We start from the raw sequence: 14,066 nt of genomic DNA on the forward strand, positions 1-14,066 counted from the left end.
TCTGCCGTGGACAGGGACAAGGCGCTCAACAATACCTGTACGTGTGGAGCCGGGTCGTACGATGCCTTCTTCGCCTCCGGCAGCCGTGAAACTGATTCGAGTCGCCATTGCCCTTTGTGGCCGTTCGACCAGCGTGCCGGTACGCACCGTTACACTCACCGGTGCGGTGCTGAGGGGGGTGTGGCGGCACAGGCGGGGAAGGCTCCATATGACATGCGGCAAACGACCTGAGGCTGCGGCGAGTCACAAGGCCGGCGAAGTCCGCTCGTTGATCCCACTGGCCTGGGAGCCGGGACGCCGCTGCATGCACCGCAGCTAGAGGCCGAGGAAAAGGGGGAGCAGAGGGCCGCCTCACTCCTGGCAGCATCATCTCGATCGCAGGCAGACGAAGCAGAGCAGGCCGTCGCGGGCTCTGAGCGTCGCGGAGCTGGAACACCGGAAACGGAGGTGGATGAAGCAATAGTACGGCCCAGATGGCCGGTAAGACCAGGCAATCAAGGTTGAGAAAGGTCCAAAGGGCGGCTTTATCTGCCGAAGTAGAGGCATCCCTGCGATAATTGGGGAACCCCTAGGGACGAATCGATAGCAAACCCGGTTGCGCGGATGCGCGCTCGATCTCCGGATGCCATCTTCCACTTCCGCGAATCACCAGGGCGGCGTCCGGGCGCGGCGCGCCGTCATGTGCGTATAGCTCCGCCCGCTATACACCCCAACCGGGCGGCGGCGTGCTGACTGAGGATCTGAAGAGCAGCGGCTGGCGGGGGTCGCGCATCGGTGGCAGGGCAGCCGGCTGCGCCACAATGCAAGATGAAGCAACCTACCATGTGCGTGATTGAGTGCTGATCATGCCGGGGAAGGCCGCCACGTGCCTTGGGCGGGCGCCCAAAGCGAGGCCATGTCCGGCGGGAGGGCGGGGCGTGGCGCTGGCGGCCGAGGGCGTTGGGGAGGCGGCGCTGCCTCGAGCAGAGGATGGAGGAGCGCAAAGACCCGAAGAGGGAGGATTGGGATATAAAAAAAGCGCCGGGGAAACGAGCGGGAAATAGCTGAGCGCCGATCCGGCGGGCGATCTCTCTCGCGCTCGCTCGACGCGCCTAGGAACCAGCCGGGCGGCGCGGCGGCCGTTGCAGCTGCGGGCGCAGGCCGGGGAGACCTGGAGCGCGTGGGAGCGGCGCGGTGGGCGAGAGCCCGGGTTTTCTTAGGCCGCCAGCAGCGTGGCAGCTCGTCCGCCTCACTGCTGCAGCACGGATATGCTCTGGCGGATGGCGGCAGCGGGAACGTGGCAGCGGTTGCACGCTCGCGCGCCAACGGCGAGATCGCGGGGCTTATGTGAGCGGGCAATCTCGTTCGCGAGCGCCAGAGTCAATGCCAGAGTGCCTTGCATGCCTGCAAGGTCCCAGCTGCTCCGCAAGCCGCCCGGTGCCCTTGCGGCTGCGATCACCGCGGAAGCCGTTGCAGTCTTGGCCAACGGCATGACTTCCGCGGCCCACCGCGTTTCAGGCCTCACGGAGTCCCGGTGCGCCGGTGTGGGAGCCCCATGCGTCCTCGCACCCGCCATACAGAGCCTGAGCCGCCCACGCCTAGCGCGAAGATTACGGGGCGCGCGGACAGGGGCGCCGCCAGCTTCAGCATCGCCCAGGTCGCACAGCAAAAACAACCGTCGTTGCGCGGGTGAAGCAGCCCGCAGCGGCGGCAGCAACAGCAGCAGCAGCAGCGGCAGCAGCAGCAGTCGTCGCTGCGCTAGGCGTGGGCGCGAGCATGCATCCTTCGCGTCGGAAGCGAAGTGCTTAAATGAAGCCGGTGCGACACGCGCTTCGAAATGAGACGTGTCGCATCCGCGGGCTGGTCGACTATCGCGGTGGCGCCGGCGTGGAGCATGCCTCCCCAGGCCTCGGGCTCGTGAGAAGGACACGCAGGGCCCCCAAGCACCGCGCTGCTGGGTCGGCCTAGGGAGCTAGCTGACGACTGCCAAAGCCTAAGCGCACCGAATCACCACCATCCCTTGACGCGCGAAGCGGCGAGGAGCCAGCTCCGCGAGCACGTCGGCCTCATGTCCGCCATCGTCCTCTTTGCGGGCCATTGTCCCGAACAAGCGCGTGGTGGAGCTGCTGCACCCGCGCCCGCTCTAGCGCTCAGCCTGGGGCCACCAGCCCTCAGCATCATCTCCGCCGCGCTGCAGCAAGCAGCAAGCAGCAGCCCAAGAACCGCGACACCAGCAGCAGCTCACCCTCACCGCTGGCCGGCGTGCAGCAATCTCGCGCGCCCGAGCCCGCAATCTCGCAGCCGCCCGAACCTGCACCGCCGTTTCAGACAGAGCCTACGTCTTCACGCCGCGACCAGGCCTGGCCCGGGAGGGATCGTTCATCCGCCGAGTGCGTGCTTCGACGTGCCGCACCGCAGCCGCAGTTGCCGTCGTCAAACCCAGCGCGCCGGCGCCCTTGCAACGGAGCAGGGCGCTCCAAACGGACAAGGCGGGCGGCTTTGGCCGCAGGACGCACTCCCCTCGCGGCGCATCTCGGCGGAATCAGATCAGCGATGGCCGTCAGCAGGGCGAGCAGAAGCAACGCGCCTCGACGCTTCGAGCTCGCCGTCCTAGCCTGGGGCCTGGCGGGGGCGGCTTGCCGCATCCACCGTGGAACCCCGGCCGAGCATCCCCGTCACCGTCGTCGTTTCTTTTCCGCGAGGAGCCAGAGCCAGAGCCAGAGCCAGCGCCCTCACCAACGCCGCGCGGTGATCGCTGCGGTCCGCCCTGGGAGATTGGTGTCAGCCGTGGCCTGACTCAGTAGCACGCACCCGCCCAAGACCCGTCAGGCTGGCGGTCAGCCATGGTTTTGTTTGTCTTTTCGTGCTACGTACAACGGCGGCCTGTCCGTATGCATGTGTTGGCAGATATGAAGCGTCGTGCGCCGCTGAGAGCTGGTGCGCGACGCCCTCTCCACCCTCGCCATCCGCGGATCTGGATTGAAATCGTTCCAGTGTCCTGGGTCGCACCTGTGCTCCAAGCCGCCAGCGCTCGACGTGCGAGCGAGGTAAGCTTACAGTGCGCCCCTCGCGCGTGCGGCCAGCACGCTAGGCCGAGGCCGATTCGCTTATGGGCGAGATCAAGCTCTTGTCCAGACGTCACCTTCATCGCACCTCCTCTCGCCGGTGCCCCTGTGCCATTGTCCCGAAGGCAACCTCGTATGCGGTCCGGGACGCCCATCATGTTCTTCGCGCGTAACAGCTGGGGCGGCGGGAGCGACGCCACACCTCTAGCGCACGCACGAAATCTCGACGACGCAAGCACGCAGCCGGAGCGCGCTGCATGGACGGCACGCGCGGGCGCGGGTGGTTGTGGTTTGCTGGCCGGCGGCGTGCTGGGATGGCGTGGGCTGCCGGGCCCAGCAACGAGCTCTCCCGTGAAGAAGAAGCAGCGGACGAGAGGGGCTCACCGCACAAGTCAGGCCTTCCCGGCTGCGGCCATGACTGGCCGCCACGAGCATGTCGCGCCGTCTAAACATGATACAAGTGGCGGCGTGGGTGGTCGCGCGGGTGCCGTGTCTACCTGTCGGCCGGGTCATGCAGAGACAGGCTGAGAAGCAGCAGCCGATTGGCGGTGAAGCTGCTGCAAGCAACGAATGGCGTCTGGCCTGCCCGACGCAGCGGAGAGCTAAGAAGGCGGCGGCATCGCGTCTGCGCAATCGCAGCCCCGGCGGGGCGGCCGTCGCGTGCCGGCCGCAGAGGCGCTTCATCAAAGTCGGGGCTGGCAGATGCGCGGCGCGGCGCGGCGCGGCTTTGGCTTGGACGACGGCCGTCCGCGGGGCGGCTGGCTGCGTCGAGGGCGAGCTGGGAGTCATGGAGCCGGTGGCTGGCACGCAGGCGCAGTCAGTCTCCAGAGGCGTGGGCGCACTACCGCCGCGCCGGGGCTCGCGCTGGCCCACCGACTTTCTTAATTTGCAGCCCCCCTGCGGACCCGACGCTCTGGGATTGGGACTCCTCTCGCGCTCGGCCTGGGATTGCCCGGCTGGGAAGCGCGGCCGCGACGAGGTAAGGAGCATGGGCGGAGCGCCTCTTCATGCCCAGCGCGACTCGCACGCACTTGCAGGCGCCCGCGCCCGGCAGCGCAGCGTACAAGACACGGCAGCTGCGGCATGCTGCACTGCAGGGCTATCGAATGACATAACGCATAAAACTCGCACAGGCAAAGCAAGCAAAAAAGGCCCGCGCGGCCAGATGCCCTCGCACTCGCACGCCCGCTCGTGCACTCGCTTTGTGTGACGCTGCCCGCTGCCCGGCAGGCCCTGTATAATACTTCGCCCGCAGCACGACCCTGGCCCCGAGCTGCTTGCTTGCCTGCCTGCTGCCCGCTTGCCTGCTGCCCGCCCGCCTGCTGCTTGCTGCTGCTGCTTCCGACCGCCGTCTACGAACAGGGTGCCGCTGATCAGCCCTTGTCCTGTACCCAGCGCACCACACGCCGGATCCGCATCAAGCTGCACACATCAGCGTGTGCGCGCGCGCGCGATAATTACGGAGCGACAGTCAAGTCAAAACTCCTGTCCCTCTCATCCCCACCCCCAGCGCCAACAGTTTCCTAGCCGCTCCAGCAGCATTGACCGGCCAGCCCGAGCTCTCGGAGCGTTGCATCCAGTCTTATGACCCGGCCCTGCTAACCGCCCTGGCCCCATCGTCCGCTTGACATACCTCGCCCGCCCTCCAGCTCTTCACAGCCCGCAACCTCACCAACCCCCCCAAAACGTCCCAATGGTCACGATGGCGTCGAACGGGTAAGTCCCCGCCGTTTCCCTCTCCTCGCCCTACCGCAAAGCCACATATTCCCGCGCCGTCTCGCGAGTGCTGTTCTCAGTGCTGCCGCCGCCGCTGCTGCTGCTGCTGCCGCCGGGTGCGAGAGAGGCGCGCTCCGTTGGCCGGTGCCTGCACTGCACTGCTCCTGCGCCCCCGCGCCAGGCTCTCTCGCAACGAAGCTGCAAACCACACCTGCCTGCCTGTGCTGACTCCGCGGCCGCACAGGTTAGCAGTCGCTGTTCCTCAGAATTACACGGAAAATGGCCGTCTCTACCACGGCTACCGAAGAGGAATTTACATGTACCCATGCGACGAGGTACGCTCTCCCCGGCCCTGCCACCCCCATTGGCCGGCCTTTGTCTGACGCTGCGCAGCAAGAAAAAGACCGCATGGACATATTCCACAAACTGTTCCTCGTGGCCCGCCGCGAGTCGCTACACCAGGCGCCGGTGGTGCCCAGCTACGGGCCGCGCATTCTCGATCTGGGCTGCGGGACAGGAATCTGGGCGATCGACATGGCCGAGTGAGTCGACCTGCGTGCCGCCGAAGTTGCATGACGCCTGCTAACGCGCTTCACAGCAAATACCTGGACGCAGAAGTGAGCGACGCCGCCGGGCGATTCGGAGATTTTTGCTGACGTGCGTCAAAGGTGCTTGGTTTGGACCTCGTGAACATCCAGCCTGACAAGTATTCGTGCCCCCTTTCGTCGCATGCGCAACCAGCGAGCTGACATGCCGGCCCAGGATTCCTCCCAACCTGCGATTCCGCGTGCCGCGCGACTACGAGAGCCCCTGGTCACTGGGCGAGGATTCATGGGACCTGATACACCTGCGCCTGGCGTGCGGCAGCGTTTCCAGCTGGCCCGAGCTCTACCAGAAGATATTTTCGTAGGTCCCCGTGGCGGTGGCAGGACGGGCACGCGCTGACGTGGGCAGACACCTGAAGCCCGGCTACGGCTGGATCGAGCAGGTCGAGATTGACCTGGAACCGCGCTGCGACGACGGCACGCTGCCGCCGAACTCGCCGCTGGTGCAATGGTACCAGTACGTGGCGGACGCGACGGAGCGGGCGTCGAGACCGCTGGCCTACAACCACAACACGCGGCAGATGCTGCAGATGGCGGGGTTCATCGACATCCAGGAGACCATCATCCGCGCGCCGTACAACTCGTGGCCGGCAGACCCGCACCAGAAGGAGATTGGGCGGTGGTACAACCTGGGGATTTGCGAGGGACTGGAGGCGCTCAGCCTGGCGCCCCTGACGCGCATCTACCGGTGGGACGCGGCACAACACGTCAAGCCGCTGGTGGACCAGGCGATCCGGCAAATACGGACGAAGAAGATTCATGCGTACAACAACATGTGGGTGCATTCCTTGGCCGGTGGGTTGCATCTTGTGCTGACCTGCATTAGACATATCTGGACGGCGCGGCGACCGGGACACTGAGACCCCAGCCCGGCATTTTCCGCAGGATTTGACGACCTTATGACGACCGCAGTAGTAATACCTAATGTACTATGCATTACTCCCCTAGGCTCCGGAATGTTTCCAGTCGCTTGAAGTGGTGGTTGGCAAGCTCCCATTTCCGGCCGAATCGATATTTTAGTTGGCGGGCAGGGCAAGGAATGGGCGGGATGGACCCTTGCGTGGACTTTCACCAATGGCGAGCGGAGGCGGCGTGTTCCAAGAAAGCACCGGCGGATTCGTATGCGCACGGCAGGCCACCCAATACCACGGCGCACCCTCCACTGCTCTCAGCCACCAGCTCGCGCGCCCCGCAGCGAGGCTCGCACGCTGGTTGGACAGCTGTTCTGCTGCACCGTCGCGCCGGCGGGCTGGAAGTCAAATCGAAAAAAAGAAAAAGAAAGCAAAAAAAATCTACGCGGGCTTGTGGTGTTTCCATTGGCTGGATCTGGGGCGGGCGGGCGTTCAGGAGCACGGCGTGGGATTGGTCATCTCCTGCCTCGTAAATTTTTCCTGTGTTTTGGTGTACAAGAATATTGGATGGACGAGTGCACAGGGGGGCAAAGGTGGTGGCGTGTGGATGGTACTATCTTCTTCGTCTTCCGGCTTTCCGTTTCTAGATATATCACGGTGTGAGCATTTCCGCGTGGGATCCGTTCTTCTTTATTTCCCCTTTTTCTCGATCTTCTTCTGTCAGCATGGTGGTCAGCAAACTGGGCTAGGGCGGCGAGCTGCCTTTGTTGGACATGGCGGGGGTCAAAAGTTGACGAGCGCGCCCAGTCGCGGCGAATTTTAGCGTTTTATCGGTTCTGTCTGCCAGTGCCCATGGACCTGTGAAAGATGCCATCGGCTCTGCGGAGTATTGACGGATGACGCTTACACACCCGTAGGGCGCTCGACCCCAGCTTTTGGCGCAGCTGCCCTTCCGTCGCTAAGCGCTCTTCGCTCAGCCGAGGTCCCCGGGCAAAGCTCTCCCCAGGCGGAGCCCCGGTCGTGGACAGCTACTTCCATCACCGCCAATTCTCCTCTTCGTCCACAACACACATTACATTCCTCGCCCCAAACATGCCTGCCTTGACCAAGATCCTCCGTCCCGCCCTCCGCGCGACGACCCCTCTCGCCGCTCGCCCCGCCGCTCGTCGCATTGCCGGCGTGCGCATCGCTCCCGCGCAGTAAGCTCCTCCCCTCGCATGTGATTGCCCGCTTCCCGCACCGCACTGCACTGCACCGCACCACACCCAACGCCATCCCGGCCCCCACCACGCAGGAAGAGCAGGAGGACAGCATCTTCTCGGACGCGTCATTATGCACTACCACGGAGCTTGCGAATGCTAACATCCGGCCGCCCGGCCTTTGCCCACAGCAACAATGCCGCCGCACGGTGCATCTCGACCTCGCCGGCCCGCAGAGCCGCCTCGGACGCGCTGGACATCACGGACATACCGCCGACGCCGATAACGCACCTGTCGGAGACGGAGGCGCTGATGGCGGACACGGTATCCAAGTTCGCGAACGAGGTCGTGCTGCCGCGGGCGCGCGAGATGGACGAGGCGGAGGCCATGGACCCCGCCGTGGTGGAGCAGTGCTTCGAGCAGGGCCTGATGGGCATCGAGATCCCCGAGGAGTTCGGCGGCGCGGGCATGAACTTCACGGCCGCCGTCGTGGCCATCGAGGAGCTGGCCCGTGTTGATCCTAGTGTGAGCGTCATGGTTGATGTGCACAATACCCTCGTCAACACGGCGGTGCTAAAGTACGGGAGTGAGGAGTGTCGGAAGAGGTGGTTGCCGCAGTTGGCGACGGGGACGGTCGGTATGTTGTGGTGGGGGTGGTGCTGGTGATTGGTGACGATGACGGTTGTTGACCCGTACGTGTGTGTGTGCGCAGGCTCCTTCTGTCTCTCCGAGCCCGTGTCGGGATCGGACGCGTTCGCGCTCGCGACAAAGGCCGTCCGGACGGACAACGGGTACCGCATCTCGGGCAGCAAGATGTGGATCACCAACAGCATGGAGGCCGGCTTCTTCATCGTCTTCGCCAACCTCGACCCGAGCAAGGGCTACAAGGGCATCACGGCCTTCATCGTCGAGAGGGACGACCCGGGCTTCTCCATCGCCAAGAAGGAGAAGAAGCTGGGCATCCGCGCGAGCAGCACCTGCGTCGTCAACTTTGACGACGTCGAGCTGCCCGCCGATCGGCTGCTTGGCGAGGAGGGCCAGGGCTACAAGTACGCCATTGGCCTGCTCAACGAGGGCCGCATCGGCATTGCCGCGCAGATGACCGGGCTGGCCCTCGGGGCTTGGGAGAACGCCGCGAGGTGAGTGATGACTTTCTTTTTTTTTTTTTTGCCCTTGTCTGCCCTTTTCTCCTTTTGATTTGAAATCGGCGAGGATCGATCTACATGGACATTTCGCCCCCACCGCACATATGTCATTGTCTCATTCCTTCGTCTCGTCCCGCGGCAACGGAAAACGACAACCGCGCGTATAAATTTTAAAACTGATTCACGATTCCCGGGTCCGGGTCGGTGTTCCCCACTACGGGGGCCCCTTCCCGAGCGCCGGGGCTTTCGTCGCCTCACAGATACGCATGGAACGACCGCAAGCAGTTCGGGCAGCTCATCGGCGAGTTCCAGGGCATGCAGCACCAGATGGCGCAGGCGTACACGGAGATCCAGGCGGCGCGGGCGCTGGTGTTCAACGCGGCGCGCAAGAAGGAGGCGGGCGAGGACTTCGTGCGCGACGCGGCCATGGCCAAGCTGCTGGCGTCGCAGGTGGCGGGGCGGGTGTCGGGCCAGGCGGTCGAGTGGATGGGCGGCATGGGCTTCGTGCGCGAGGGCCTGGCCGAGAAGTACTTCCGCGACTCCAAGATCGGCGCCATCTACGAGGGCACCAGCAACATCCAGCTGACGACGATTGCGAAGCTGTTGCAGAGGGAGTATACTTCGTAGATTTTTGTTGTTGTTGTTGTTGGATGCAACATCAGGAGTATGCGTATGCGTTTTTTGTTCATGAAAGCAAAAAATGGAATAGAATATTTGTTTGTTTGTTTCCTCCCAACGACCGACCGCTATCATGAACAGGGCAGTCTGTCTGTCTTCGTCACGTCCGTTACTGTTGTGTGCCACTTTCCTTCTTCTTTGCTCTCGCTTCTCGTCCGAATCCAATGCGGCATCCCACTTTTTTTTTTTTTTTCCACCTCCACTACACCGCGGCAGACATGACCATGCCGACGGAAGAGATTAGCGACGACGCGCGTATCGATCATGCAGTTCCTCTTTGTTTTTCTTCGCCCCCTCGGTGGTACATAGCAGCGGTGTGGAGAAGGGCAGCGGAAATTGGAAAGGCAAAAGCCGGAGAACCTCGAGACGAGACAGGGACGCCCGGATCCTGATACTGTGGTTTCCGTTTTCGGAAAGACGCCGACGACGACGACGACGATGGTGATGATGGGGGGAGGGAAGAAGGAGGAAAGTTGGGAAGTTCGGAAGTAAGGAGGGGAAATGGGGACTGTCGCACCGACTGACTGACTAACTATAAAAAGCGTTCGTTGGTTGTCGTTGTTGGCTAACGAGAGGGAGGTGTGGGTGGGTGGGTGGATGGTAGTGTGTAGCTATATTTAAAAACGACGACGTTTTTTTGCCCATGCTACTCTCTTGTCCTCTTTCTCTCTATCTCTCTCTTCTTGGACGTTTACTTTCACACCGGACATTGCCGCGGGGGTTCTGTTCGAACGTCGTATAACTCCTCTTCCTCCAGTTCTTTCCAGTTTTAGCGCGCATAAAGATTACACACGGGGGGATTCGCCGCCGGGGAAAGCCAGCTAGCTACTCAGACTATCATCTGGCATATACCGCATGAAGGAGCACACTCCTCCGTCTCACCCGGAAGCCCGGGTTTGTTGCTGGATGGTGGATCCTGATGATCTGGTTTGCACAACCCAACTGCTAATGCCGCCGCCACGTTTGCCCCTTTCATGCGTGTGTGAGCGACGCGGCTTGTTCCTTGCTAGCCAGGCACGGCGCGCGCCGTTCATGCGAGGCATGCCATACGCGTGTGCATGACTGCGGAGATGCCGATGTTTTTTTTTTTTCTGGTTCGGCTTTCTCCATCTTTCTTTTTTTCTTCTTTTTTTGGTTTGCCCCCGTCGCCGTACCGGTACGTCCGTCGGTGAGACCGAACAGTTGGTGGAGTTTGCCGGTTGTATATGCGTGCACTTGGTCGCATGGATGGGTTGGACGATTCTTTTTTTTTTTTTTCCATGCGGGCGGTTTTGTTTCGTGCGTGATTGGGGGGAGGGAGAGAGGGAGGGAAGTGGCGACGACAACACGGTAGATGCCGGGGAGTGGGTTGGTCGTACAGGTTTGCAGACGTGAGGATAGGTTGAGGGGGGTTGGGGGTGGACGGCCTGCGAATCTTCCACAACCCGCCGGTATGTGTAACTCATACGAAGCGGCGTACAATAGCCCGTCGTCGTCGTCGTTGCATGAATAGAAAACGTGACCCGCTGCGCTGCCCTGCGCTTCCCGAGACCCTCTCGGTCCAGCGCGAGGTCAGAACGGGTGAGTGCGGGGCGCGGATGTTTCTCTCGAGGCTTTCGAATGTAAAGCGTGTTGCTGTCTCGTATCGAGGAGGACGCTAGATGGTTAGCTATAGGGAGAAGAGGGAAGAGGAGGGGCAATGCTTCGTTATGATAGTAGTGTAGATATATACAGCGAGAAGACCGTGTAGTTTCTTTTTATATATACGGTAGAAGAAGAGCATGCGCGCCATCTCACCAACTACCACGCGTGAGTTAGTACCTACCGCCACCACCAGCAAACCCCAGAAAGCTATAAACTAGAACTTTTGTTGCATGCACCATGATGTCCCATTCAATCCCATCCCATCTCAGCCTACCAGCCGTCCAAGCATCGCTCACAAAAAAAAAAAAAAGGCAGTAGACAACACTATACAAGACCTCCCCCCATTTACAAGGCCCGCCCGCCCCTACATCCCATCCCCAGCTCAATTCGGCCCCTTCACAGCAAACCAATCCGCACTAGCATCCACCATGAAATTCGTAATATTGAAGCCATCCCCCATCTCCACCCCTCCTCCTTGCTGCTGCTGCTGCTGTTGGCCCATACCCTGCTGCCCGCCGCCACCAGCCAGTTCACCATCACCACCACCACCACCAGCAGCAGCAGTAGCCGATGATCCCCCAGCCGCCGCCGCAGCCCCGTTGACCGGCAACCGCGGCATGTTGAAGAAATCGAAGACGTCGAGGTACTCGAGCTCGTTGGGGGCCGGCGTGCGGGCCGCCGGCGTGGCTGAGAGGCTGGTGTAACGCGGAGGACCCTGCTGCTGCTGTTGCATGCTGCCACCGGGGATCTGTTGTTGCTGCTGCTGTTGCTGTTGTTGCTGTTGCTGCTGCTGTTGGAACCCATTGCTGGCAGCGTTGTTGAGACCGTTACCGAGCAGCTTCGGCTGCCTGGAGATCAAGAAATCCAGATCGAACGCGCACCTTCGCATATCCGCCAATATCTTGACGGTGCTCGGGGTGGCGCGCTCGCCGTTGAGGTCGGCGGGGCCGTGGCGGCTGGCGCGGTACTCGTCGAGGACGCGCTGGAGCAGGGTGGCGTAGCGCTGGGCGACGCGCCAGTGCGCGCCGAGCTCGCGCAGCGTGTCGACGAGCGGGTTGATGGCCGGGTCGACGTGGTGCTCGATGGTCGAGCCGTGCACCAGCAGCACCCGCGCCGCCACCCACAAGGAAAAGGCGAAGGGCGTGCCCAGCTGCGACAGCATGTTGTTGCTCTTGACGTACTCGCACAGCCCCGTGATGGCCTCGACCGCCGTCAGGCACCGCTGGATCGCCGTGTACGACGGCGTGAAGATGGGCGAGCGCGAGGTCGGGTAGGCTGCCGACGAGTGGAGGCGGATGACGGTGGTGTGGAAGGCGGCGTGCAGCATGATCCAGCCGCAGTCCACGACCGAGTCGGCCTTGGAGGTGGCGTAGATGCGTGACATGTTGCCGAAATCGCTCGGGATGCTGTACTTCCACGAAGCCAGCGCGTTGTCTAGTTCTCTGAACTCACGCTGCCACTGCTCCACATCCGTCAAGGAACCAATGTCGACCGGCTTCTTCAAGAACTGATGTATTTGAGACAGAATGCCCAGGAGTTCGACATAATACGAGAAGGATCCCAGGTTTTCGGGTTTGTTCAGGGTGTAGTCTGTTCGCTTCACGGTGCGGAACCAGCGTGTCTCGACAGGTTGGTTGCGGGAAAAGACGTCGTCGCGGCAGGGCAATTTGCGGTCGATTTCCTTTTCGTCAAGAGCAAACTCAAAGGCGGTTGCAATGGTGGCGTAGCGATCAAGAAGGTAGACCATCCAGAACAGTCTTCGACGGCTTTCGTCTTCAATGAAATCCATGGGTTCGGGAAGCACCATGGCCCTTAGGGTGTAGATGGAGGGTACATTGGGCGAGACCAAGCTTGACGTAGTCTCAACCGACAGGCCGAGTTGCACCACTGAGCGAGTGATGAGAGCCAGCAGATTCCAGCCTGGGGGGCCATTGGAAAAGCCTACAAGATCCAGGGCTAAAATCACGAGAGCTTGGAGGGCTTTCACAGAACTGTTCTCGAGGCCGTAAAGCAACACCTTCTGCTTCGATGTGGAATGATACCGCTCGCGGCTCTCCTTGGTCAGACGGGGATCGGTCGAGAACCTCAGGGTGGTGGCAACAATTGCATGCAGCAGTATTCGATCCGCTTCCTCCAGGGTTGACGAGCCAAAAAGAGAGTCCAGTGTAGATCGGCGATGCAGGATGGGACACCATGTATTTATGTGTTTGAAATACAAGTCGGCCAGGGCATACAAAAGATCATACGGGGGAAAGTCGGGTTCTTGGGTGCTGATGGCAGGCTGGGGCTGGTGATTCATGGAGATGTTGAGGCTCGGCGACTCCAACGGGGCGTTGTGGCTGCTATACATGGCGCCAGCACCGGTGGGGATGGAGATCGAATGGCCTCTGACGCCATGGCCCATGTGCTGCTGGTAGGGATTGGCGGCGTGGTGGATTGCAGGGCTGTTCAAGCCGGCGGGAAAAGACGGCGGGAAGGCAGAAGACTTCTGCAGGAACAGGGCAGCTTCGGGCTTCGGGACGTGGGGCGTCTGGACGACAGGCGGGGTGTGGTGGAAAGAGGCAGCGTCATGTTGGGAGAGAGCGGAGCCGGGGCTTTGGTGGCTGTTCTGATTGGAGGCCAGCTGCTGGATGGTGTGCTGCTGGCGCTGGATCATGTCCTCGAGGCGGTCGAGGCGGGCCTCCAGCTCTCTGCCGTAGCCGGCGCGCAGGCCAGGCTTCTTGCGCTCCTTGTACTCGCACAGCTGGTTGTTGCGGACGCACCAGCCGCAGGAGGGCTGGCCGCGGTCGCCTGGGGTTGGCGTCAGCGCTGGCGCACATGTTTCAGGACGCGGCGGGCTCACACTTCACCTTGCGCTGCTTGCACAGCTCGCAGGAGACGGACATGGGCCGCTTGCGCTTGCGCGACGAGCCGTCATGCTCGTCGCCGTCCTGGCTTGCATCGGGCGCGTCGTGGTCGGCATCGGAGTCGCGGGCCTGGTCGCTGTCTACATCGTGCTGGCGCAGCGCAGGATCGGATGCAGACGACGGCGACGGGTTGTGGCTCGCGTCGTTATAGCCCTGGCGCGGTGCCGACGACGAAGCCATGGCAGTGGTGAAGATTCGGTGCAGAGATGTGACGAGATGCCGAGCGACGACGAAGCTTTCGACCGAGGCCCACGCGGGCCCGCGCGAGTGCGGGGTGCGCGTCGCCGGACAACACCACG

At 62.2% G+C, this 14,066-nt stretch overlaps 3 protein-coding genes across 3 annotated transcripts; 2 read left to right on the forward strand and 1 right to left on the reverse strand.

Annotated features, from left to right (window-relative positions):
- Nucleotides 1-5,039: 5,039 nt before the first annotated feature.
- Nucleotides 5,040-6,225, forward strand: SLS55_000221 (uncharacterized protein; the record flags this gene model as incomplete). The annotated part of the gene is made up of 2 exons (XM_066771735.1): nt 5,040-5,302; nt 5,715-6,225. The coding sequence occupies 2 exons, from the start codon at nt 5,040-5,042 to the stop codon at nt 6,223-6,225; spliced, it is 774 nt and encodes a 257-aa protein (XP_066637014.1).
- Nucleotides 6,226-7,068: 843 nt separating this feature from the next.
- SLS55_000222 (uncharacterized protein) lies at nt 7,069-9,187 on the forward strand (the record flags this gene model as incomplete). Its single annotated transcript, XM_066771736.1, has 4 exons — nt 7,069-7,076; nt 7,652-8,052; nt 8,128-8,554; nt 8,821-9,187. 4 exons carry the CDS (start codon nt 7,069-7,071, stop codon nt 9,185-9,187), a joined length of 1,203 nt encoding a protein of 400 aa, XP_066637015.1.
- A 2,056-nt stretch (nt 9,188-11,243) lies between these two features.
- Nucleotides 11,244-13,947, reverse strand: SLS55_000223 (uncharacterized protein; the record flags this gene model as incomplete). The annotated part of the gene is made up of 2 exons (XM_066771737.1): nt 11,244-13,651; nt 13,704-13,947. The coding sequence occupies 2 exons, from the start codon at nt 13,945-13,947 to the stop codon at nt 11,244-11,246; spliced, it is 2,652 nt and encodes an 883-aa protein (XP_066637016.1).
- Nucleotides 13,948-14,066: the final 119 nt, after the last annotated feature.

The sequence above is a fragment of the Diplodia seriata genome (assembly GCF_021436955.1).
Source record: "Diplodia seriata strain FDS-637 chromosome Unknown scaffold_1, whole genome shotgun sequence".
Lineage (NCBI taxonomy): Eukaryota > Fungi > Ascomycota > Dothideomycetes > Botryosphaeriales > Botryosphaeriaceae > Diplodia > Diplodia seriata.